Source organism: Neolamprologus multifasciatus, chromosome 13 (assembly GCF_963576455.1).
Source record: "Neolamprologus multifasciatus chromosome 13, fNeoMul1.2, whole genome shotgun sequence".
NCBI classification, from domain to species: Eukaryota; Metazoa; Chordata; class Actinopteri; order Cichliformes; family Cichlidae; genus Neolamprologus; species Neolamprologus multifasciatus.
The window spans coordinates 22,270,525-22,297,924 of NC_140451.1; the positions used below are offsets into that span (position 1 = coordinate 22,270,525).

The 27,400-nt window shown below is 38.5% G+C and overlaps 1 protein-coding gene across 2 annotated transcripts; it reads right to left on the reverse strand.

Moving 5' to 3' along the window:
* Nucleotides 1-13,785: 13,785 nt before the first annotated feature.
* On the reverse strand, nt 13,786-17,699 carry LOC146505550 (G-protein coupled receptor 26-like). Of its 2 annotated transcripts, XM_085182497.1 has the most exons (4): nt 15,849-17,699; nt 15,198-15,311; nt 14,242-14,536; nt 13,786-13,929 (listed from the first exon to the last, which is right to left on the reverse strand). In XM_085182497.1, exons 1-3 carry the CDS (start codon nt 16,520-16,522, stop codon nt 14,260-14,262), a joined length of 1,065 nt encoding a protein of 354 aa, XP_085038623.1. In that variant the 5' UTR covers nt 16,523-17,699; the 3' UTR covers nt 13,786-13,929; nt 14,242-14,259. The 2 variants fall into 2 exon arrangements, with proteins under 2 accessions (XP_085038623.1, XP_085038622.1); XM_085182496.1 differs by having other exon boundaries at nt 13,786-14,536; nt 15,849-17,698.
* Nucleotides 17,700-27,400: the final 9,701 nt, after the last annotated feature.

A 27,400-nucleotide genomic window follows, 5' to 3' on the forward strand; every position in this document is an offset into this window, starting at 1 on the left:
TAAAGCATCTCTAAACGCAAAACATGTTTAGAGATCAATTCTGAAGCAGATGCACTAATGCAGCTGAAGACCACAGCAGGTGGGACTCCTGTCACTTAAAAACTTGAAACTGAGGCTACAATTTGAAAGCAGTCATCAAAATTGGGCAATAGAAAACTAGAAAAATGTTGCCTGGGGTCATAAATTGGCATAAACAACATGAAGGCATGGATCCATGCTGTCTTGTATTACCGGTTCAGGCTAGTGGTGGTGGTGTAGTGGTGTGTGAGGTATTTTTGGCTCACTTTGGGTCTAAGTATACTAAGGGATTCTTAGTATACTTAGAATACAGCATTGTTTAAACACCACAGCAACAAACCTGTGTATTGCTGTGTTATTTTCACCTTTTATTTACACTGAACAGAACAAAAATGGTGCTATTGGACCAGCCATGTGTTGAGGAGTCCTCATGGTGTGTATATTGGTCTCTAAACAACAGTTTCTCTTTTTTTTTTCTTTGCAGGGACTAGGGGTAAAAGAATGATAGAGATAAATCTCTGTGTACTACGAGTCCTGAACAGAGGCAATCAGTCATGGTTGAACTGTTCTATGACTTCAATTTCGGTGTGAGGAAACTCATCCTGCTATCTCATTTGATTGCACAATAGAGTTGCCCTCAGCTGGGACTCTGTTTTTGTCATTCTGTTGAAATAGAGAAATGCAACATTTTTGTCAATGATTTTTTTGCTTTTCAGTGTTTGAAAGACACACACTCATGTTGAATGATAATGTGCACAGGGACACATACTCATACAAGTCTGCTTATGTTCAATATTACAAAAAATACAAATATAACAATAAAAATAGAGTGATAAAACACTCAAATAAATACAAAAAAGGGGCACATACGTTTTATTAAGAAAACATTTCTGCTCTTTATACTCTGGAACTCAAATACTGTCACTATCTCCATAACCATTAATAGAAGCTATAGCCTGTGGATTCGGTAACTGCTTCAAAGTGAATTCATATTCTTTGTGGTATGATGTTTACTTGCTGTTAAGTAATTTGTAGTCTTCTTTCCATGGTTGCAACCCCTATTCTTTTTGCAGTGGCAGTGAAAGAGTCTTTGGGTGTTGCCTGGGCTGAATTGACCACACCTGGTGAAGTGTGGATAAAGGCATGCCTGAGGCAAGTTTTATCGAGGCACACCAATCTTTGTCTTTATGCTGTTTGCGGTACCAAATGTTTTAGCTAACTTATTATGTAATTTAAAATAAAAACTATTTTTAGAAAAAAATCTGGTGTCAGTTTCTATGGTTATGTTGAGGCTTTTGAGTCGGGTTGCAATGCTGCCTTTGTAATCATCTGCCCTGCCCTGTAGTTTCACCTGTATTGTATAAGTCACACCAGTTTCCAATAAGCTTATCACCCTCTTCAGTAATTAAACTTCTAGTTGTTTACCTCTCACTTGTCAAACTGAGCTGACAAGCATTTCCCGTGGTTCTCGTATATTTTTGTGTTTCACTATGTTTGCGGTTTTTAATCCCACATGTGACCTTTTGTCTGATTTTTTTGAGCTGGTCTTTTATCTGCCCCTCACTGGACTTGTTTGCCTGTGTCTGACCTTTGTGAGGATTTGGATTTTGCTCCTTCTACCTCCTTTGTGTTAATATTTGGGTCCTCCAGTAAGCAAAACCTACTCCTTTACATGCAGCTTAATTAGCGTTGTGTTCTCTATTGCATTGTTTTTCTTGTGTGTTCTTGTTGTTTGATAAAGGGGTTAAAAAATGTAAGAAAAATGAGTACCTTTTTCCCGTTATTTGTCTAGATAGTGTGGTATATTTGCAATAGATCTGGTGCTTTGCATGCTATTCAGATGATATTTTTTCATTTAATGATTGAGTTTTTTAAGGATTGTTTGCCTTTGAAAAGGTGTGTTTATTTTTGGCTCATTTGGCATAGAGTTTGTAGTTGGTGTGTAGATTTTCAAAGCTAGTGTGTTAGCAACAAATATTTATAAAGCCTCATCTTCATCTAACATTTAGCATTTGCAGAATTTTGTACTTGACAGTCTATAATGCTTCCTCCCCCCTCATAAATCACTACTTTGCCAAAGCTGTTTTTTTCTTCTTCTTCTTTAATTATCAGAATGCTAAAAAACAGCATTATCTGGGTATTTATCTATAGTTAGGGAGGAATTTTGGTTTTCTTCCTGCAGGTCTTTCAAATGTTTTTTGAATATCGGCTGCTTTTTCACTCATTGGATGAACCGCTGTTGTGTCTTCACATAAGTCTCACTTATCTTTAGGCATTTTGTTTCTAGCCTGTCAAAAAACTACAACAACAACAGGTTGTATGTAGGTTATGGAGTGATGAATCCAAAACTTGATGAATCCAAACTTGAAACTTTTGCTTCACATTATCATATATACTCAGTATCATCAATATATATGGAGGAGGTCAAATGAGAGGTATAACAGTGAGTGTCTACAGCCATCTGGTAAACATGGTGGAGGCTCTTTTATGACTCAGGGCTGTATTTCAGCCAGTGGGGATCTTATCAAAACTGATGGAATATTAAAGCAGAAAAGTACATCTTTGATCAACCATGTAATACCACCTGAAAACAGTCTGATAGACAATGACTTCATGACAATGATCTTCCACACACTGCTAGTAAAAGCATACCTGGATAGAAAAGCATACAGTGAAACACTATCAGTCATGGATTGGCCTCCACAGAGCACAGACCTCAACATTATTAAAGTGGTGCGGGCTCATCTTGATAGAGAATGAGAACAAAAGGCAAAGGAAAGCTTTGAATGTTCTTCCAGAAACCTGGAGAACTATTCCTGAAGGCTACATAAGGAATGGAAAGAAAGTGTATAAACCCTGTTTTCCCCTAAATATGTATGTTTGCAGATATTTCCAAAAATCTCTCCACCAATTTCTCGTTTTCCTAACAAAACATATTGAAGAATTAAAGGTGACTTAGTTTTTTGCACATTACTCTATTATGTTTATAAGATAATTGTAGTCATGCTTAAATACAAAACATTGTTGACTTTGACACAAATAGCTGTCTTCAGTACTTTAGCCCAGTTTTTCACGTGTGAAACATAAATGGCTACATCTGCTCTCACAACACTGATCGAGGCTTAGAAATTGCTCTGAATTTTAACCCGCAAAGATCCACTGCAGAACTTCTGTCTCCTGTGTAACTTGTTGTGAAACTACTATTCTTTCCTGGTAAGGCGAGAAATACACATGTTACTGTACTGATACAAAGTGATATTATGATGTTCACAAGTACACAGAAGTGTGAGTGATTAAAGAAGATTCAATTAATTTGGATGTATCCTGTGTGACAGGAAACGTGATGGGAATGCAAAAAATATCGTTCTGAATCACATAAAGTGAACATGTCTATTTATAAAGTCATCGACCAAGACTCTTTGTTCAGTCAAGCAAGGTCAATCTGCAACTATCAACTGAGCTGCTGCACTGCTTTATCTCTGACTCATCCTCCTCATTCGTCACAAATAATTACAGTATGCCAAACTTAAAATGCATTGATAATTGCTTTTGTAATGTGATGATGTGCTGAATGATGATTCAAATTTGTGAGAAACAAGAATCTTTGTTGTTGGTGCTATTAATAAACACAGTTATTAAAAGTGAGTTATTAGATAATAAAGGAGGAATATGAATATCTCTTTAACATGTTCCTTAAAAATGTGGAAATGATTTTTACCATCATCATCAAAGTACCAAATTAAAGAAAATCCTTTCACAGAAAGATATTATAGCCTTTCAGTAGATTGCCAAATATATGCAGATTTAAAGCTTTTCTGGCAGCACTCAGTGCAAGGCCCCTGCAATACTACCATAACACACATTATTGTAGTATTTCTTGCCGGTAATCTATCACCAGCCTGGAAATTTTTCTTTTGCCCTTTTAGTGAGAAGTGTGACCACTGGACCAGGGTAAATGTATAAGAAGCTTTCATAGTTCACAGCAGGCGATGATTGCATGATGATTCCATTTCTCTCTCAGGTTAATGTCATGCCATCTTTTATTTGCTTTCCCTTTTAGATCCCTCTCTTTACACATGCATCCAAACTCGCTCATACAATCACACATATCAGCTAATGGATGGCGGATGGTGTTGATGGTGCTTCTGCTGTGGAACATGTTGCACCAAGGGCGTAGATTTGGTTTTGGCATTGGTGGGGACGGATGATTCAACCACCGAACCCTGTCCTGTTTCTTTTTTTTCCTTTTTGTCTTTGCTTCTTGATAAAAAAAAAAGGAGAAATATACTTGCCTACATATGCTATTCTACATGCTTTTAAGCCATTTAAAATTACAATTCATAGTTTTACAATTGAATTATATAATGTTAAATTACTATTAAACAAATGACTGACTAAGTATTTTAGAGTTTAGTTTACTTCAGCCATATTTCAAATACAGCTTCAAATACAGTAATGAACCAACAAGTCATCATCCAATTTCACCTGTGATCTTGTGTCACCATTGTTGGTTGGAATATTTGCAAAATCATGACTACCTCATGATATTTTGTCTCAAAAATTAACCCTATGAATATGTCAGTACCATTAGGATGAAATTATTGTGTCACCAACATTTTAACGTTAGACATATAATTTTAACAGCCTCTGTAAACTAATATCCTGGCTCGCTCGAGGCTTCCGTTTTCTGACAGTTTCAATCAAAATTAGAAATGCTGCTCTGAGACTGAGAGAACTAATAGTGCTGCCTGTTGTGCAGTTAGTTTCCAAAACACGTTATTCATGGTTACATACCGTTTTAGACTGATGTGGACTAAAGCCTAGCATAGCCTGTAACGTTATTATGACGGACACATTTTATGAGTGAACTTGGCTTTAAGTGACTTACAGGTTTCTTTGAAAAACACTTTCTTATATCCAGGTTCTTCCTTTTTGCTGCCGTCCTCCTCTCCTCCTTGAAGGTCCTCGCAGCGTAGGCTTGCCGCTGCTAAAACTAAACAGAGCTCCCTGAAAGGCACAGCCAATCACATTGGCCATATTTGTCACATGACGTAGGACTCCAGTAGAGAACTCTTTCTGCACCGCTGGGTGAATGAGACGCTGACAGATCGTTTTTTTCTTTCTATCGGGTTTGTTTTTCTTTACTCGAAGAGATCAAATTATTGGTGGGGACAATTCAATAATCGCTGGATATTGGTGGGGACATGTCCCTTCCGTCCATGCCAAATCTACGCCCTTGTGTTGCACGTTCTGTGTTTGCAAGGAAATTTAACATACACTGCATATACTCCACGTGCTGGCACATTTAGAGTCCTTCAAAAGGTTTCCACAAATTCACACCTATAGCTTTCCACTTCACTTGACAAGTGTAGTGTTCAAAATTTGAGGAAAATTGAGTATTGAGACAAAACCCATGCAGACACTGTCCAGTGGAAGAAACCAGGAGTTTTTTTTTTTTTTTTAAATTAACAGTGCTGTGAGCATAGTTTCACTTGGTTCAACAAAGCTTTGAACTTGTTCTTTGCACTTGTACTCAAGCTGATGTAAATAGACATAACTGCTTTGTGTCCTTTATTGATAACACCGTGCAATGAAAAGGATCTAAAGGAGTGTCCTTTCAAGATGTGGTTAAGTACTGAGCAAGGAACTGGAATGCTTTTCAAATTCTTCACAGATCACTACATTTTTGTTCCTGGATGCACTTATGTTTTCACAATGGGAAATATACAAGAAGGTCATCAGCAATTGTAGGTGTCTCTCAATCATTGTTCTCAAGTATTTTCACTTGATAGTGATTCTCCTTTTCGCAGCTTGTATGTTCATTTGACCTCTGTGAGAGAGGCTTATTCATGTGTAACCACAGTTCTCCAGAAAGTGGCTCCATTGTCTCCAGTTCTTTTCAATGCTGACGTCTCTCTGATAATGAAATGACTTGATGGATTTTCCCTAAGCCGTGGGCTCTTAGGTGTCTGAAAGAATAATTACATGGATCACTTTTGTTCGCAGTTCTACTGATAGATTCCCAATCCCTCTCTTTGGGTTTTTTCTGCCTCTTATAATGGCAGCCTCCTTACATTTCTGCCGGAAATTTCCTCACCATTTGAGGGTATTGACTGACTGGAACGAGGCTGGAAAAAGACATATATGGTCAGTGAGCGACAGTCACATCCTGTTACGTTTAAATGCCCTTCTATTTCTATTCTTCATATTGCTCCACTCAGCATTAGTGGACATATTTTTCCCTCTCGGGCCATGAATCTATCAATGCAGTATGTTATAATATAACCATTGTTGTTTTCTTCACTTCTGCTTTTGCTTTAACCTTCTGCGAGCTTTCACTCACCTCATAAAGGATAAACGTCCTCCCTGTGTCAGTTTAGATGTGCCCCTCTTTGGTCTCAATTATTGTCTGATGGGATTTTTAATGGTACCACATGTCACACTGGGTCTTTGGCACATTTTTATCACACACAACCCTCACTGCAGCTGACAGCAAGGTAATGAAAAAGGTGGAAATACCTGTCAGGCGCATTTCACGGCATTGGCTCATAGCCTAAAGTTTATCCGAAGGATTTATATCAAAATGACAGAAGCTAGTGATGCACTGGTTTGCTCATTAGATATTATAGAAGTACGCTGCTTTGAATGGGTATGTGACTGAAAACAACAGTTTTTCTTGCATAATTACATCAGTAGAGTGCCACTGTAGCTTGATAACAGCGTGTGACAAATTTAAAAAATGGATTTAATTAAAATTGAGACACTATCGAGTGAAATTAATGGATTTGAGTAAGATGGGAGTCTGGATGCAGTGTTCTATCAGTGAAGTAGGAGGCAGCTGTCTGAATATGTGCCTTGTATACTTGGCAGGATGGGTAAACATGGGCTGCATGCTAACTCGAAACATGAAGGTCAGAAAAAGACTCGGGGAGCACAGACAGCATTTGTTGCTGTAAGCTTGTCGGCAGTTTGTTAAAACCAGACTTAACTTGTCTGACACAAAGTTTCCAGATGCAGGTGCAGTTGCGTTATAGCTGAGGTAACACCTCGATCAATTTATATTACATGCACACATTGTTAATAGGACAACCTGAATTAGTTTTACTGCAGAGTACCATCTGATATAACCCTCCTCATCGAATGCCAGTCTATATTTCATGTATTCATCCATCTGTATGCTGCAAGCTACAGAATTTATCTTTCAGCTATCAACTCATACCTTCAAAAGCCGACTCGCAAACATGGAGTTTTAAAGCTACACCTCATAACGAAATCTATTATTTCATACCGAGTTATATTTTGTTGTTAATGTAAAATATCTTAATAACTCAAAATGAAATCAATCATTTGACAAAAATCAAAAGTTTCATCGGAAGCCATCGGTTATGCACAAAAATCGCAAATTCACCCCAACTTTCTCCCGTTATTGTATCTCGTGATCATGAAGCAGATGGTTAGAAATGACTCAGTCTGAACACTGAAGCCACATACATCATCCTCTCATTAACTGTCAGTATTGATGCTCTCAGAGCAGCTGGCACAGTTAAAGTCACCCAAACATTACCATATCCACATGATGCCTTAAAAGTGGCCAAGCAGGAAATCACAGAGTACTGTGGAGTACTCTTTAAGAAGCAGTGATAAACACCTGGAGCAAGCATTTGTATTTAAATAGATTAGCTTTATTATTGACTTGCAAATAAAAGCTTTGTGGTTACATCTTAACCTTTCTGCTGCCTCGTCTTGAATTTTGATGAGGAATAAAAAATGTGGAGCATCTTTTACCCTCTGATCTATTTTTAAGAAGTGTAGAAGAATTCCCACCTCTGGAGCTTTCTGTTTGATTCAGGGCAACATTACTCAGCTGTGTGTGTGACTCAGACAAGAAGAAGCTGCAGGAGAAAGAGGAAGTACTTGAAGTGAGGTCTCATGTTTCCTTTATCATAGATGTGCATGAGTCTTTCGTTCCCTCCTGTCTTTTCCTGTCAAAATTTAGAAATGCACAGATCTGAAAGAAGCATATATCTCTTCAATACATGCATGTTTAATTGATTGCACAGTGAATGCACCGTGAAACTCTTTGATTATTCTGAGGACGGTGCCGATAGTGTAGCTCTCAAAGCTGGACAACAGTCAAGGTTTGCATAAAGACCAGATGGGGTTACAGTAGGTTCATTAGTGCTTTTATTGCTTTGAATCTGGAACAATGTGGTTCTCACGTTGTACCGTGTGCTAGCAAGATAATCTCTGTACATCTTAATTAGAGCTTGTGTGCAGCACATGAAAATCATACCACAAATGCCCTTTGAAAGAAGTCTTAATAACAATATCTTATAGCTACAATAACACTTTTGTGGGGATTGCATTAGCAGATGTTTTTGTCTGAAGTCATGGAAAATTTGTTTCTTGATATCATTCTTTTCAACAAACGCAACAAAGCAAACAAAAAACTTTTTTCTAAACAAATCATTTAAAATATTGCATGTTTTTACGAACACTGTTTCTCAGGAGACCATAAGCCTAAAACTGGATAAGTGACTAAGAGAGGGGATGGATGGATGGATAGATGGAGTGATATGATTTAGTGATGTAGAACCATTCCAGAACAATGAGAAAATCACCCTAAATTAATGTGTTTTTCCAGTAAAATAAATTGACCAATTTTCTGATATCATCATGATGACTTTTATTTAAACAAATAAATAATTAAAACTTTTGTGTTTATGATTATTGAAAATTGAACTATTTGATGGCTTGCCAATGTATTACACAGGATGACTGGTCTCGAGAGGATGAAAGCCACTGACTCCTGTGGTTATACAGCCCAATCACTAGTCTGAGGTTGACATTTGTGCTTCAGAATGAAATGTCTATTTTGGTCTCTATTGGATGATTACAATTCAATTTAAGGTAGACAGATATGGTCTCTGTTGGATTTGGTGACTATGTCACCCCTCCCACTGTCTCCGAGGTGGTCCTGGCCTACTCTTGATGATGACTGGTTGACAAGGGAGGGTTATAAGCCACTGCAGTTATCCTGGGGCTTCCAGGTCGTAAAAGCTGGCCTAGATGAATTGCTGTCTGTCTAGTTCACTCGCCCTTTTTGGTGTTTGTGGTGGTTTATGTTTAATAAATTATATTTTAATGAAAAATAACATCTTGTGTGGATTTGTTCATTTTCACATAAGATTTCACAGGACTGTGGAATCCTGTGAAAAACTAAGTACTCCACATAATACAATAACATGTAGAACCACTTGTAGCAATAACTTGAAGCCACTGCGTTACTTTATCAGTCTGTCGCATTGTCGTGGAGGAGTTTTTTCTTTACAACATTACTTCAGTTCATGGAGGTTTGCAGGCATTTGTTTATGAACAGCTTTCTGAAGGTCCTGGCATTTCAATCAGCTGAAGTCTGCACTTTGATTGTGCCACTGCAGCACATTGAGTCTTTTCTCCTTCAGCTATTCTGTGTGTTTGGGATCATTGTCCCATTGCATGACACAGTTTCAGCTAAGCTTTAGGTGTTGGACAGATGGCCTCACATTTGACTCTAGCATATTTTGCTATTCGTGGCAAAACATGTAATAGACATGCTGGTCCACCTCATTCAATTCACCCTTTACTAGCTTAATCGTTTAAGCTTTTTAAGGACTCTGGGATGCACTTTTTATGTTTTTTGCTCACTACCGACGTCTTGGCTTTAAATATATTACCTCTGTCTGCTGGTCTCTTCTAGATGCGTCTCCATTTCATGTTTTGGAGAGGTAAAGTGTGAAATGGACACGAGGAACCGGCATGTCTATAACACGTTTTGCTGTGATACTGGGTTGTCAGGTCATACCCCAAACATCACCCCTCCACCACCGTGCCTGACAGTTGTGCTGTGTTTGTGCTAATTTGCTGACATGGTGCTGTGCATTAAGCGACATTGTCCCAGAAATTCTGTGGTTTGTTCAGATGAACAGATGAACTTTGAAAAGCTAAGCAATGCTGGCATGTTCTTTTAGGAGAGATGAGATTTTCTCCAGCCCTTCCAAACAAGCCTTACTAGTTCAGTCTTTTTCTGTTATACTGTCATTAAATTTAACCTGCTAACTAAGATCTGACCCAAATGTAGACATGGGTTTTTTGTAGTTTCTCTGAGTATTGACTGACCTTTGGGCTAGTCTGCTGGGATGTCCACTCCTGGGAAAATTGTAGTACTGTGTTAACACACACCAAGATGCTCCACACTAACAAAATGCCAAAGCTAGTGGTCACATGTACTGATAATCAGTTAATTAAGTGCATTTAATTAGTAGGACCTAGCTTCTACTGATCCTCAGTTACTGCTCAGTAATGGTGCTCTTTATTTTTCATGGGACTACAAATAAAACTTTCTTTTTCACATGATTGCAGCTTGAGCCAGTTTGTGAAAGTGACCTCTTTGACCACTCATCTTAAATCATTTTTTTATAGTTTAAATTTGTCTCATTTTGGAAAAGCAAGTGGGCATCAGTATTCAGTTAATGCTCAAAATATGCAGATACATAAACACATATTGGCATGTCCATAAGCAGTAGAATCAATGTTTACAAGCTGAACAGATGGCTGGAGCATAACAGACTTGTAATGCTATTAATTTAATATTTGCTGACATTTTTGCTGCAGATGTGAACACACAGTGTGGACTTTGTCCTTATGGTGAGTTATCCATGGTATCAAAACAAATAACTCTTGCTGCTCATTAATTTTATCATGTGAAAAGCTTTCAAATCATATTTTCTTTTTTAATTTTTACATTTTGAATTATTGCCTTTATAAGTTTGTGGAATGTTAAAATTAACCACGAAGTCCTTGAAGATACTGAAAACAGTAGTATGAGGTTTTCGCTTGAAGGCAGTGATACTCTTTAAACGTTTCTGTAGTGGTTTGGGGGACAAAAAAATAAATAAAAAATAAAAAACCCAGGGGAAAAAAACAAAACAAATGCAGCATTCCTGGACAAAAATAGATGGTCTTTTTATTACATCTATGAGCAGGGCAGGCTGTTTGCTTAAGGGCATGGGGAAAACTTTGACATTTAAGCCCAACATTCCCATGATTCATATTATGTTGTTTGTCTGGTAGATTTACTGGAAGAGATTAGGATAAACTGCTATATAAGGAATACTTGGAGATTAAAGACAAAGAAAACTAGAGAATAGAGGGCCTAGTGAGACAAGGGGACATAATAGAAAGCCATGCCTTCATTATCATCATTATCTGCTGTTTTCCTCGGATATGTCATGTTTAAACATCTATGGATACTGTTTGTAAACCCTTCTATGTGCTTCTGCAATTAATGAGCAGACCAGAGAGAGCTCACGGTGAAAGATTGTCTAACAGAAATTAAAAAGATTAGTCAGTTACGTTTTCTCAGTGTGTGCACGGTAATTCTTTTCTTATTCAGCTCGCTGTAGCTGCTGCTGATTAAAAGAGGTTGCAGCACACGGGTGACTCCAGCTACTGTGGCAGTCTTGCACAAATTTGACAGCCAATTTATTTTGCTACAGTCTTTTAAAACACCCGTGTGAAATGCCACATTTAGATTGTAGTGGCTCTTTAGCTCTAAAACTTAATCACTGCATATTTTCAAGAATTTAGAGGTCTGCCATGTTTGCATGCTTTTATGAGTTATTAATATTTTGTTTATGAGCTTTGTCCTTTATGATAAATTTGCACACACATACTGTATTCTATGTAATCTACTGCAATCTACTTCTACTTCTACTTTACTATTGTGGTATGATGACCTGTTATAGCTTGTTCAATAAACTCAGACAACACTGTAAAGACGGAGACTGCACTGACATTTTAAATTGAGCTTGATCAGTTTAAGAGACCTGACATAATCTGATCAGGAAGTCAAATTTGTACAGCGTTTAAAGCTCACATAAAACCATAAATCCTTTGATACTGAACTGAATTTTTACCTCACATGGTCGTAAATGTTTTTTTTTTACACAAACAACTTTTACTTTGTCTGAGTGGGAGAACTGTAGCGAGCGCCACTCCTTCGTCGTGCCCTGACACTCGGGTTGCATGAAGTCATCCAGCAAACTCATGTTCTTCTTCTTCCTCCTCTGCTTTCTTGTCCTTCCCACACAGAGTGACTTAATCACTAGGTCTGTACACAGCATTTCGTGTATGGCAGGTTTGTGTCTGCCACTACACTACCCACTCACTAAATCTCCCAGGGAGATGTGGTATGCACACACCTCCAGACTGGGGCTCCTTCCCAACTCACTGAATACTTTCAGCTAATTGCCCTCGCTTGGTGTGCTTCACAGTGATATGGTCAGCTCATCTTTTGCCCTTTTGGTGAATAATTCAATTTAGTGGGGGCAGTTTTGTCTTGTGACAAGACATGATCGTTTTAAATTTTTTGATTCAATTTTCTTTGCATTGGATTTAAGTAGGATAGATGACACAGATGGCAAGGACCTTTGAAAACTGCCGCAGCATTTGGCGAGATAATGCCTACCTCCATCCCTTTTTTGTGGCTTCTTTTATTCTTTTCCCACTCCTTCTAGAAGCTCTGCAATTAAGAAAGCCTTTAACTTTCAATCCTGATGCTTTTGTATAAAGTCTTTGTTCTGCTGCCACATCAACAGCAGCAGTAGTGGGAGGGACCCTTAAATGATTTTTCGTGTTAATTATTATTTCTCCATGACTTAATCATCGTGGGAGAATAAAGGTGTTGGCAGACTGGTGCTATAGTAAAGCATTGTTCAAGATCAGATTTGCTGAATTCTCTATGCATCATCTCAATAAAAATACAGATGATTAATGTTTAAGAAGACAGCTTGGCACAGTTTCAAATGTCAAAATGCACAGCATTTATTGCAATATCATCACAAACGTATTAGCAAAATTCAGACACAGTTTTGACAAAAATAAATAGATTTTTTTTTTTTGCCTTTTAAAGGCTTCATACTGTCACAGTAAAGTAAAAACACAACATCCTGATTAGTCAGTGTTGTCTTACAACACAGATATCGCACAGCCACTCATATGACATGAGCTCAAATGTTAATTACACATTACCGAATAGCTGCTACCACATTCAATAACATTTCACCTTGTGCTGCCTTATGCAACCACATAACGAGGTTGTATTACAAAATAAACATTACTTACAAAACGGACTACTTAAACAGGATTAAAATCGCACACTTTACCATAACACAACCATTGAGAAAAGTGTTCCCTCTGTTGTGTTGTGATTCAATCAGAGACTTCATAGGCACTTTAGAAGTCAGGCCTCACAGTTATACTGTACAGTATTTTCAATAAAACTATCAGTGTGGTGCAACACAACTTTAAAATATCATCTGCTTTAAACGATTCCATGAACACGTGAAGTATTTAATCCAGCTTTCTTCATCATGAGTGAGGTCAGAGGTTATGCTTGAATTTCAGTCAAGACATGCAGCAATTCGCTTTAGGTGGAACACAACACTTTGAGCATCTTTTTCAAACAATATAACTTATAAATACATCGATTTGAGGTAATCAGATACTTCTGTTCCTTTGTTCTGCATTTTGGAGATGGGGCGGCAGTCTTGTTCACGTGCACTGCAGTTTGTGCCTTTGAAACAGTCACTAGATTACCATGCCACAGCAGTCTAGGTATTTCACACAAATTTACCAGAATGCTACAAAGCTATATCACGAAAAACAGGTCCAAAACCTTTGCAGAAAAAGATGTACACTTGTATTAAATCCTCAATGCCATTAAAGTCTACAAACATAGCTGGCCTACATCCCCCCCCCCCCCTCCACAATAAACCTACTGTACTGAGAGTTAACAAATAATAATTGAAAAACACATCTACAGTAAGTAGCACTGTGTGACATGCTTCTTGTAATCATGAACATGGGCATCTGCTGTAAATAAAGAGATGTCACTGTCAATAACGGTCAATGCATTTTTGCATTCAGGAATACAGATGCGAAAAAAGCAGCACAATCTGAGCATTTAGCTATCTAAGTCAGAAACGGTGGCAAATTAATAAAGTATGGAGATGCGGAGTAACACATTGCTGGTTTTGGTCTTTTCATTGAATTTGTTCACAATAAAAAGTACAAAATATCTTGTCCCTAAACAAGTAATTACGTGAGAAACGTTTGATATTATAATATCACTTTTTATGTTATCTCAAACTCAGAAGAAAATGTCAGCATCCAACACTTCACCTGTCACTGTGTTGACGTTCACTGGCCGAGGGGTTTTTCGGTCGGTGGTTGGACATTGTTGGTTGCGTTGGAGGAGTTGTCACTTCTCCTTGCATTGTTCTCTATCCTGAGTGAGGAGGAGTTGAACGTGCTCCTCTTGAGGACTTTGTTTGCCAGAAGGCTGCAGGTCTTCCTGTACTGGTGACGCAACAGTGAGTAGACAAATGGGTCGCTTGCTGCCTTGGTGTAGGCCAAGCATTTGGACAGCACACCCCAGTGAGGGTTTATGGGTCCTGGGATGAAAAGCTCTACAATTCTACCTCAAACAGAGAAAACATGGGAAGAAAAGTCACATACAATTGATGGACAAAGTGCAGCTTCTTACATGAGTGAAATGGAAGAAATCTACAACATTTAATGAATCTCCACCAGTGCCTCAGTACTGTGAAAATGTCATCACTTCATTTCACTTCACTGAAATGTCATCACTATGTTTGGGGAATCTGAACAGATGGCTGCGGCTTTTGTGGATTCTCAAGTTCTTGCAAATGATGATTTCTTTTTAAATTCCTATTACATCAAAATAAAGGTTGGACAAACCAGCAAGAGCAATTTTTGCACTTGTTATTAACAGCAAGTGCAAACAGTGAGTGCACATTATACTGTAAAGAATGAAGTAAAGATGTAGTAGCTTAAATATTTAAAATATTATCTTACACATACAGTAGTTACCACCATCTGTATTGCTGTACTTGATAAGCTTTTGATCATTAGCTGTAGTCCAATATCTCCTTGATGCCAGTTGTTAAAAATGTATTTTTAATCTTTTGATTCAAAATGAAGAAAAATGTACGAAACCATCACATCTTCTGGTGACAGTATGGTAGTAAATATCTCTCACAAACATGGATTCTGCTCCCACCCACACACACATACGCATCCACAAACCATATACAGCATTATACATCGCTCCTCACCTTGTAATGACATAAGGCGTGAAGCACACCATAAATGTGCCGATGAATGTACTGATTTTTTTGGTGGCCCTCTGCTTCCTCCGCTTCTGTTCATCCAAGCATTTCTGGCGTACACTGTCAAAGCACACAGGTAGGATTATCTCCCTTGTATGCATTATCAGAGACATGCAAATATAATTAAGCAGTCAAAAGAGAAGACATATGAGGCAGACTTGAAGAGAACAGTACACTGTTATCTAAGACAATTACATCAGAGATTCTCACACTACAGAGATAGAAAGAAAATATACAAAGAGAGAGCATTTCAATTCTGTTACTAGGAATCAAATGTGGTTATTTTATTCAATCAAATGTCCAAAATTTGATTATAAATTTTGATAGAAATTATCAATATGATGGACAGCTTTATAACAGCCAGTAAATCTGTAAAGATTCTGGTTGATTTAAATAAATGCACTAAATAAAGGTTTTCTTATATAATCACAATTTGCTGACAGAATGATTTAAACTCCAAAGTATCCAAATGATTGTTTGACAATACATTACACACTGGATAACATAAATAACAACGGGTGGAAATATTTTATGAAAAGACACATGTATTAAAAGGACAGGTGGATTAGAGCGAATGCATCTCTAATGCTTGTTTACCTGGGGTGGATATCCACAAGCAGCACCAGTGTCTGCATAGTAATGACGTCGATGCGTTTACAGTGAAACCTCGCAACTTTGAGAACTTTGAGATACGTTACACACAGCACGATCAGCGTGAGAAGGAAAGTGAGAGAGTGCAAAACCACGGTGAAAATGATGAACTGCGTCCCGGCTCCCTTCGCTCTCACACTGCACAGCGTGCACGATGCGTAAAGGTGGTTGTAGCCGACCCAGGAACGGCAGGTAGCCACCGTGGAGAAGCAAAGTGAATGTATCCACGTGTATCCTAGAGCTATCACTGCATCCCGGTGCCGTATTCTTGAGTGGTAGCTCAGCGGGAACACCACCGCCACCCATCTATCGATGCTAAGAGCTGCCATGGTCAACATGGAGTTTGTGGTGAGAAAAGTGTCGAGGAAACCCACAATTTGACAGAAACCGCTGCCCCCGGGGTGGCCCGTGGTGATGAGCCCGATCAGAGTTAGTGGCATGTTGGACACGCTCAGCAACAGGTTGCAAAACGTCAAATTGAGAATAAAAAGGCCGGGTACCTGTTTGCGGATCTCCGGATTGTACATAAAGCAGATCAGCACCACAACGTTGGACAGCAGCGACACGACAATAATCCCCAAAACCAGCACAGAGGCAACTATGTCCACTGCGTCCATCATGCTTCCTCTCAGAAACCCAGACTTTTGAAAAGTGCATCCACAGTCCTGATGCGAGCTGTCATCGTGAGTTGGGGACACAACGTATATGAGTCCAACAGATGCACATGCTGCTTACCCTTACCGGGATACGAACGTCTTCATTACACGAAGCTACTCTTCCAGCAGCGTCGAAGATGGGGTTGTGGGAAATTCGCACAGAGACCGCTCACCTTGTTACTGTGGGGGGAATTTAGAAGTCTTCTTTACTGGAATGGGGTCACAGTAGGAGGCTGGTTCTCTTGCGGCGCTGCGGTAGTTTTTTCAGTGGTCATGTCACTGGTCTCACACATCGGGGGTTCCTGCTGCGCAATTGCGCACTGACATGATGGACGGCTTTTTTTAAGGACAAAAAGTGCTTAAAGCAGTCGCTGTGTTTGAGCACTTACATTCTATTGTCTTTTACTGCCAGCGTCTGAAGCACGCTGGTGCACTCATGTTCAAAAATAGCTTTTTAGTGTAAAAATAGAAGTGCGACGCACGATTACGTGGCTGGTGGTAAGGCTGATGTCATAAGCGTCACGTTGAACTCTGGAGTTTGGTAATGAATTTTTTTTGTGGGGTTTGGGGAAAAATAGAAGCTTTAAAATATTAAAAGAGCTAATTGAATGTTTTGCAAGTCAGTGTGACGAGATTAAATGGCAACACTATCATCACTTTATTAACATTTCACAGCAGATACACTTTTGCCCAGAGCTCAGAAATCGTTGCGAGAACTGAGTTACCGGAGCCGTAACAGCCCAGTGTTCAAAGCTTTACGTGGTGCTTTAATTGGACGCAGTGCAGCTGGATTACATCCAGGGTATTAGTCCACAGTGCAGCAGTACCACCGCCTCTGGCACAAAACAGAACCGCGTGCATCCCCCAGCCCTGTAAAGGAAGGCACACTGTTAGAGATACTGTGTTTTCAATAGATCAGCAGTGTGTGTGTGTGTGTGTGTGTGTGGTTAAAGATCTTGAATTAGAAGACATTTCGGTTCATTCCTGTCTTCCTTACAAGATTGTTCAAGGTTTAAGCGTTACAATTAGAAATGCGGTTAGATTATATCTGAAGTTCAGCATTTAGAAATGGTGATTTGGAAGTAAGGGAATAGTGAATTTATGATGTACTGTATACATCATTTGCCATCTTTGTGAATTAAAAAATAGTCTTGTTTTAGTTCAGAAAAGCACATAGGTATTAAAATATAGAAAAGATGACCCACGTAAATGCTTTCTTGTTTATCAATGGTTGTACACAATGGCAACATTTTTACATAAAGGTAGATCAAACTGATTTCAGTGAAGATTTAGAGGTTTCAAGAAAAATACAAAGGAAATACAAATGTGAAAAAGTGCACAGTAGAGTTCTGCTTAGTACCTACAGTATATTATGCTGATAACAGTGCACTATAGGTCTGTACAGATATCATTCACTACCCATACATTTGAAATATTAATTTTCTTTATCGCTGTCCCTCACTATCACTAATATATGTGTGATAGTTCTTTTCTATCTATCCAAAGTAGTTCAAATGCAACATGATGCCTACTTTTGAATGCAGAAAGTTCAGCTTCAGACATACAACAAAGAATTAAATATTCATGCAGTGTCCTCTTTTCATTTCAGTTAACAGCCAAATGAAAAAAAAGAAAAGATAATGAAATGTTTAGGCTACAGCAGTCTTTGCAGTGAAGCACAAAGTTAATGGCTCTACAGATTTACCCTATTATGTGAAAATGTTCACACTGAATAATATGGTACAAGGCTGACAACTGTGCAGAGCACTGAAAGGGAAAACATGGTGTATTCTTTACAAATCACTAAGTGTAACTACATCAGACTAATGAAAGCGGTGAATAATGAGTGATTATATGTTGATGTGTTTTGATACATGCTAAATATTATGTCAAAGGTGAATCAGGGAGGTCAGACAACAAGAACATTTAACATCTTTGTCATGCTGCAGTTACAGTGTTGTATTAAACTGCTGTTACAGTCTGAAAAAAAACCCCCCAATCTCACACTACAAACCTGTAGACTGTTCATGTGACAAATGTAATTTGTGACCATCGCATCAATATTAGTCATATAGCAGTTTCTATTTTCACATATCCTTTAAATACACAGTATAGAGTCATTAACCACTGTCGCCATCCACCACACATGTGAGCTCTTTGAACATTTCAATTAACCTGTTCAGTGAGACCGGCACAGTAAAGGTGCAAATTAAAATTACTAATTTCCACAAAAATCATTTAACTCAGATTAGCTTCAGGGCCAAAATTAAAAGCATGGATTTGATGTATGGTGTTTAATTGAAAAAGATTTCCCCACTGTCCAGCTACAAGGTGAGAAGCCAGTCTATTTGCTAGAACAGTGGTCACATGTGCAGCTGTCTAGCCATCTTATAAATGAAAGGTAATGACAAATATCTAGCAGAGGCTGCACTGATTTTTTAATTAATACCACAGAGAGAGAGAAGTTTTTAACTTTTTCATACAGGAGCAGATGGTAAGTCCACAAAGAACATCAATTCTCCCAGGTGCTCCCAAAGCCAAGATAAAGTCCAACTTCATTTTCTTACAGAGACTGGGTTAATGAGGTGAGAGGTTACAGCTCCAAATGGCCATACAAAGAATCACCCAGTGGTCTCTGCAGACACTAGAAGTCAGAAGTAATTCCTAAAACCTTTGATTTAGTTAAATTTTCTTCATTTGTGTTCAGACTAACCAAAAAACCCACAAAGGATTAAATCCATGCTTTCATTTTGTTTCTGTTTGAAAATACCTTTCTCTGGCGCCATCCAATGGTGGGAAAAGAAAAAGACACCACGACCAGACAGCGTGAACACAAGATGAGCGTGCTTCAAGCAACAGGTAGATGGCTGTGTGTGTTAAATCATTTTAAATCTGCTGCAATACACAAACAAACATTAAAGCAGCACAACTGAAACAAAAGTCGCTCTCGTGTTGACAAAGTGCTTCACAATGTTTGGCTCTTCCTTGCTGGCGTGTTCAGCCGCATTAATGCAGGCGTCTTCATTCATGCTAAGGTCGCATTTGACCTGATAACAATAATGCCCCTGGTTTCGGAAGGCTTGGTTAATCAGTGAGTAATATGCTAACGCACACCAGAAGTTTTCCCGTGTTTGCTGCCGATATCTGTCTCTAAGGTCTTTTCAAACGAGTCGCTTAAGTGTCTGTTGCTGTTTAGATGCAGTTTGTGATTGGTTAATGGCTTTGCTATGTTTTCAGGCGATGTGGTGCCTGTTCAGTTGTTGTGTGCGCATTCAAACTGTGTGATTGTTGCTATCCGCAATGGCCAATTGTCTTCTTTTAAATGTTCGCTTTTGCATCCTGCTTGATCGCTAGATATATATATATATATATATATATATATATATATATATATATATATATATATATATATATATATATATATATATATATTACTGTTTTTAGAGATTAATATAAGGATGAGGCCTGGTTGCAAATACCGTGTTTGGTTCTGAATGTGTCGCTCTCATGAACTTACATTAGTATTTTGAACATGTATGCCTTCTCACCCAGTATTATTGAGTTCCATCTCGGATGAGAGGGGCTTGCTGGCATTCAAATCACAGTCTGGAGTTCATCCACATAGGTTGGATGCATCACAGTGTAGAATATTAATTTTGAATTTGAATAAGGTCAGTATCCAGCGACAGCAAGCTTAATGCCACATGGGACACCGTGATTTAAGCCCGTTCTCATCAATTTACTTTCTCTACAGGCGGCCTTGTTTGTTTTCGTGTAGTTATATGAGTCGACTAATTAAAACTGACTGTGCCATTGGTTTGTCTGCTTAGCTGGACATCTCCTGTGTCCATCTGCACAGTTACTGCTTCGTCACACCGAACATGCTACTGGCTAAAGGAAAAAAAACTTGATGACCTTTAACGGAGAATCATAACATTTCCCATCTCTGTATATTTTTAGGTCAGTTACTCAGTACACCTGTGCTCCCTCTCAGTGTGCTGCCTTCTTCAGATGTTGGATTGCTTTCATGTTGAATTTACACTTCATGCAAAGCTCTGGTTTTAATATTGGCTAAACCTCAAATGACTGGTTGTTTCTTGGCTGTACATAAATTGTTGCAGCCATTCCAGGCTCCGTTAATCATACCCATTGCCCATCTGCTTTGATGTCCTTTCTCTGGTAATGAGTGTAACATCGCTGTACACAGCCGTGACAGTAAGCAGCTTCCACTAGCCTTTTTAAATGGAGTGCTGGGTAAGTTTTAATGAGATATCACGATGGTACATGTCAGGACCTTCATAATCTTGACATACGAGGCTTTGCTTTATCCTTCTGGTCTCTCCTAGCACCTACAACTGTGTGTGTGTGTTTGTTCCTAACCTTCAGTTCTTATGGCAATTAAAAATTGCCAGAAAAAATGCCTGACTGCAGCCCGAACTGGCTCTTTTGTATTTTCTGGCTGTCTTTTGTTCTTTTTCTCTGTTTGGAGCCATATCACATTTTTTAAGCACAGTTTCATTTCCACATAAATTGCCAAACTGCTAGACAATGTCATGGTTCATCCTTTTAACAGAGAAGTGCACAATTACATTTCTGCATTTTAATATCTATAGGTGATGTCTTAAGTTCAATACTAGTAGCAGCATGTGTCTATTTGCATTAACTCATTAAAGTTATTCTTTTTGAAAGCTTTTAATCTGGTGATTTGTTTTTCTTCTTCTCTGGTGTAAACACCTCTAATGGCAGTGGATTCTTTGGCTCCTTTGGATTTTAGAGCAGATCCTGGGTGGATTGGGCGTCTTCTGGTTGAAGTTTGGAGGGCTTGTCAGCACCCAGTGCTCTTTGCTGCGCTCTCATTCCTGAGTCGTTATTGCAGTGTGGCGTGTTGCACTGCTTTACTTAGAAAGGGGGGCGCTGGGGTGTGTTCTTAGCATGACAACGTGTGCATGGTCTGTAAGAATGTTTACAGATGGATGGTGGTAACAAAGTAATGTTATGCTGTTCTTACTAACATGATTTTTAAAACTGGTCACATTCTAATGTATAATTCAGCTTGTGTCAGCCTAATCTGATCATTTCATACATTTTCTTGCTTCTTAGGTAGAAAATCATTAAATAGCAAAATTCACTACACACCTGTTACATACATGAAGTCGTGTGAGAGGCAAATATTCTGACTTGATAATGCACATAGCAATAGAAGTAAAGGGTTAACGTGGGGATATGTTTTTCTCTTTTTTAGCTGCAGAAAGCTGCAACAGAAAACATATAAAAATGAATATAACCTTGAGAATGTTTCAGTTCAGGATGCTCAGACAGTTAATGTAAACTCATTTTCTTTGTTTGCCTCTCTGACCATAAAAGCTGTTTTTGTTTAATAGCTGAACAATGTGGTTCCTGAAACATATTAAACTCAATTATTTTAAATAATGATGTGGAGGATTGGAAATGTCGGCGTTCACATTAACAGGAAAGGGGGGTTTGTTTAAAACAAAAGCCGCCTCTGTTTTCTGAGACGACTGAGGTGCTTTAACATCTGTTTGCTCTGGATCTTTTATGAGGTTGTGGTTGCCAGCGCCATCCTCTATGTAGTGATGTGCTACGGCAGCAGACTGAGCGCAGCGGATTACAACAGACTCAATAAACGGATTCACAAGGCCAGTAATGCTGTGGGTATGGAGTCTGGCTTTCTGACAGAGGTTTCAGAAAAGAGGATGCTGTCCAAGTTATGGTCAGAATTGGACAATCCTTCACATCCTCTCCATTTTGTGCTGAACAACAACAGGAGCATGTTCAGCAAAAACTCCTTCCACCGCAATATGTCGGAGGAAAACATTTTTCAGTTTTCAACCTAAATTTTCATTTGGATTGATTGTTTGCCGGACATGTCATTGCGATGTCACTATATCTACTTCTATGGGTAGAGCGAGAGAAGTGTCCATGATAGGAGTGCACACCTTTTCATTTACCATTAAGGCTGCTCTACTGGTCCTTTCATATCGTAAGCACCACAGTATGATAAATGACTGTGGATACATTTGTTTGCTTTCATTGGATGCTCATCTTTATGTTTCATTGGGACGGCATCAGACAAGTGCCATTGTCATCTCTGCGCCCATTCCAGATCATCCACAGTACACAATTGCTTCTCTTTAGCTCTACAAGATTAATGACATGAATCTGAATTTTCAACCAAAATAAACAAAAATACATTTGTTTCATATCAGCTGAATGAACGTCCTCCAGGTGTGTTGATTTCATATTTGTTTTGTCAGAGGCTGTACTTCACCTTTGTTTAAACCTACAGCATTGTATGTGGAGGATGCCTCCCCTTGTGGTAAAAGAGGAAAGTAGGATTGTTGCCATCTCCTCCATGTGATAAGAAGCTACTGTTGTCATACAGCAGTAGCATCACGCCCACACTGGACATCTTTTCACCTAAAGCATGGTAGAGATTCTGTTAATCTGCTTTCTGATGCAGTGCTTCCCTCTACTGATTAAGAAATGGTAAGAAGGGAATGACTGTTATTCAAATACAAGAGTAACCGTGTGACAATATTCTTGCTACAAATAAAATTTACATTGTCAATTTTGAATATTTCATTAAAACTTTTTAAAAATTATATTAATGTGACTATTGGTACATTTTCTTAATAGTTTTAGTTATTAAATTACATTGCATACAATTATGAGAAAATTACTCAGTTTTACCTTTTTATATTAATGGGGAAGATACAGGAAGGGAGAGGGGGAATCTTTTCCCTGGAGCACCTTTGAGTCTTCTGGTGATGTCCTTTTTTGTCCAGAGGAGGGCGCTCTCTGCTCTGTTGACGCTCTAAAGACTGAACCTGGTGGAGGTGAGCTAATGCAGTGGGTGCTGTCTGAGCTGTCAACACTCATTAGTGCTGTCTCATTAAAGTAATGTCAGTGGCACTCCATTAGCAGTAAAATGAACAGCTGCCCTGCCTTGAGGCCAAGTCAACAAGTGAACTTTGTGAGTCCGTGCAGCCTGCAGGTCAACCTCCTTTTAAGTAGGAGGAGAGAACAAACTGTTATTTGTTTTGGTTTTTAAATGAGTCTGCAAAGCTGTTTTTAGGTCAAATTGTAGAATATGGTTTCAGATTAGGATCGGGCATAGCTCAAAATTTAGGTAGTCACTGATATTTGAAATTTTGCAGGATGTATGCAGATTTTGGAGATGCATTTGCAGTCATGGCTTGTTTAACACAGAAACATTGTAGGTGTCTGTTTTTCTCCAGACAGGTCAATAACAAAACATGATGATATAAAATTTAGAGATCTCAGTAAGACATGGGGAATCTGGCCCTAAGATCAAGCTTGAGAGACACGGGAAATTGTACCTTTGCTGTTGTGGCCCTAAAAACTCTCCAGTAAGCTTTCCTCTGCATATTAGACTCACTTCTCCACTGCCTTTTTTTAAAAAGGTATTCCACTTTTAAGATACATCTTTATTTATACAGTTTTAACACTGTGTGAATATAGCTTTTGTTTTTGTTGCTGTTTAATTTGTATTGCTCTCGTTGCTTAATATCCTATTTTTTAAATTGGTGTTTTTAATACTTTGTTTTTCTGCTTTGTACAGCCTTGTTTGGTTTTGAACACACCGTCTTCATCATTTTGAATTGATAAAATAAACAATTGAATGGGGAAATGGGGTCCAGAGATTAATTATCTCTTGAGTATTTTGTTAATTTTATGATTTAATAATTGTGTCGATCATGGAAGACCACAGACAACTGACTCAGAACCTTTTATACATCAATGTGTTTAAAAATTCCATGTTGTGACACCAGAGGGTGAAGTTACCCCTTCACTTTGATGTAATGACTGTGTAAACATTAGATTTTGGGGCATTAATATAAAATTTATTCATGAGACATCAATGTATGTATGTGTGATTTGTTTTCTGTCAGTTGTCAGTTAAAGATGTTTATTAAAATGATGATACTTGTCTCATTACTGTTGTAGCCCATTCATGGAGTTGCAGCAGCTCAGAGATTTTGCCATGTTTTTATGTCTTCCTAGTAATGACAGTAGGTTTGTAATTCAAGTTTCAATGTTCTTTGTTTTACTTTTGTCCACATTTTATTTCATGCTTTTTTTCCCTTTTTTTAAAAACACATTTTTACACATTTAATGTTTAATGTCCTCTACCACAGTGGAGACTATATCCATAATAGTGAAGGAGAGAATAGTGGAGAGCATTTTTGGGGGGTGGGTGCATTTTTACCCTTTCTAATTGATAGGACAGTAGAGCATATACAGAAAGGGATAGAGTGAAAAATATACTTTTAAAATATGATGTAAAATAACTTAAAAATGTTCATCTGATCCTGGTTTCTAATTTCCCGACTTTGAAACTTGGCAATGTGTGTGCTTTTAACGATCTGCTAGCAAATTACAGCAAAAACATTTGATCTTTTGAAATGCCTTAATAAAGGCCAGCCACACTTTAGCTCTTTTAATGCAATCCCCTTCCTCTCCATCGGCTCCTTGTTACCCAACACATGCTACACCTCAAACAGCCACTCAGATAGACCAAGATCTGAGTGGTATTTGGGGTCAAAACCACGATTTCCCCCATTTACCTTCCTCCATTAATGGCCTATTTAGCGTACTGCCTATGGCAGTAAAGAGATAGCTGGGCTTTTATACCTTCTGACTGGATATATTAGCAGGTAATGTCCTTAAAGAGGATTAGCGGATGGAAAGAGAGGAAAAGAGAAAGGGAGGGAGAGTGGCTGAAAGTGCCGTAGGGATGGCATGGCAGTAAATAGGCAGGTGATAGCAGGGAGGACAGGAGAGCTTATGCTGCCTTGTGCAGCCTCTGGCTATAGATGGGGGGATTAGCTGCCATTCTGGATTCTCTGGTATCTTTAAGCATGTTAAATCAGACCTGCGTAATTTTTTATTTCTTTGCATACAAAGAGTATCTGTTGGAAAATAATTCTTCCTTTTCCACATATGCATTGAAGAATATGTTGTTTTATCATATTGTTAAACCTCATTGTATAGCACTTTGGGGAAATGCAAGGTATTAGTCGCCATGGTCAGTAAGTGGTTAATTCTGCATTTGTGGTTATCTGTTCTTTCAAATCCAGTGGAGTCAGTAAAGAATGTGCCCTAGATCAAAGGTCAAGAGTCCCAGTAAACCAAACAAATCACCCGTTTACTGTGTTCAACCTCATTTCTACTTAAATGCATTCTTAAACAGGCAGAGCAATGTTTAATGGCGACGTTAAGGAGGTGAATTATGAAGTTGACAAATGTGCGAGTGAGGGAGCAATTAAAAGTATTCACACTGTCCATCGAATGTAGCAGAACATATTTGTTTATGCGACTGAGCTTGAAAGAAGACACTGATTCTAAAAGGGTAGTGCTCCTTGATGCTTTTATAGATATCCTTTATTCTATTTCTATTTCTGTGTGGCTGGTGATATTTTCAGAATAATGACGATATCTGGCCATTTTGCAGCTTGTTACACGTCAATGTTCAATTTCAGTGTCCTTCGTGTATAACAAGGATAGATGGGAGTCATAGATGGGTGTGTGTCTGATTTTCACATGGAAGACAAGTTTTCTGTTCTTTCACACTTCAAGGTTGTTATGTATCAAGTGGTTGAAACTGTTGCTAACCTTATCCTGGCATTTTTCTTTTCTTATTAGTAAATGGTAGACTTACATCTGAAAATGTTGTAGACGGAGGAAGATTGAAGAGGAATGACAGTGTTTGTCGTCTTTTTTGCCACACTGACATAAATGAGGGAGTAAAATGTAATGTTCTGGATTATATTATATGCAATATGACCTGATTTAAAAACAACAACAAAAAAACCAAACAAGCTTAAGCTGGAGAGTTTTCTAACTCTTTTACCAACAATTTTTGAGAATGTAGAGGTTTGGTAAAAGAATCCTTTATAAAGTGTTGTTGTATTGAACTGCACAGGTGTATCTGTTAAGGTGCTCTATGGCTGTATATCGAGAATATTATGTAAAAGTACACCAATTTTCAAGAAACCATTTCAAGTTGCTCCTTAGGACCTTACATGTGGGATGTGGGTGGGGTTGGGCGATTGCTAAATGAGCAAGTCTACTCAGGCCATCCCCGCCTCCAACATTCTCACTGCAATATGACTAATGTCCTAGACCTCGACTTGGCCCAGCTAAGCTGTTTTTGGGGTATTTGATCATGCATAGATGAGTTAAATTGGGTCACTGCAGAATCTGCTTTAGTCAAAGTCCGTTGGAAAGGAGTCAAGTGGAGGGCAAGCACCTGGGCTAGCTGACCTTTATCTGGGAGAGAGGATATTGAGAGGGATCAGAAGGGAGAGACTGCAGAGATCTGGTTTGTCAGAGCGTGCATTTCAAAATTTCAGGGATGAGTAAGTGAAGTATTTAGCTTGGCATGAAATCCTGTCATCAAAACTCTCCATCCAGTTTCTGATTTACTTTACTTACAGTATTACTTAATTTATCTTCCTTGTACATGGTGTCACAGAGTACTTTGTCATGTAAACTCAAGTTTCCAAATCTTCAGAAAGTGTGAGATTGCACCCTCTCCAGGGGAGGTATGCACAAAATATATTCTGTGCCAACACATCCCTGTGACCATCTCTGCTCTCAGTAGCACCAGGATATGAAAGAAGCATTGTGAGCTGCTTCACGCTCCATGCCCAATTGACTTCTTTCCCCGTTAATTAAATGCACTGTTTACCTAATCTTTCATAGCATTTCAAAACCATTAAAGCAAGAGGATTATCCTAGTATTTCTGACAGTGTATCTTTTCCTCGGCGCTTTGATAAAGCTCTCGTTTCCTGTCT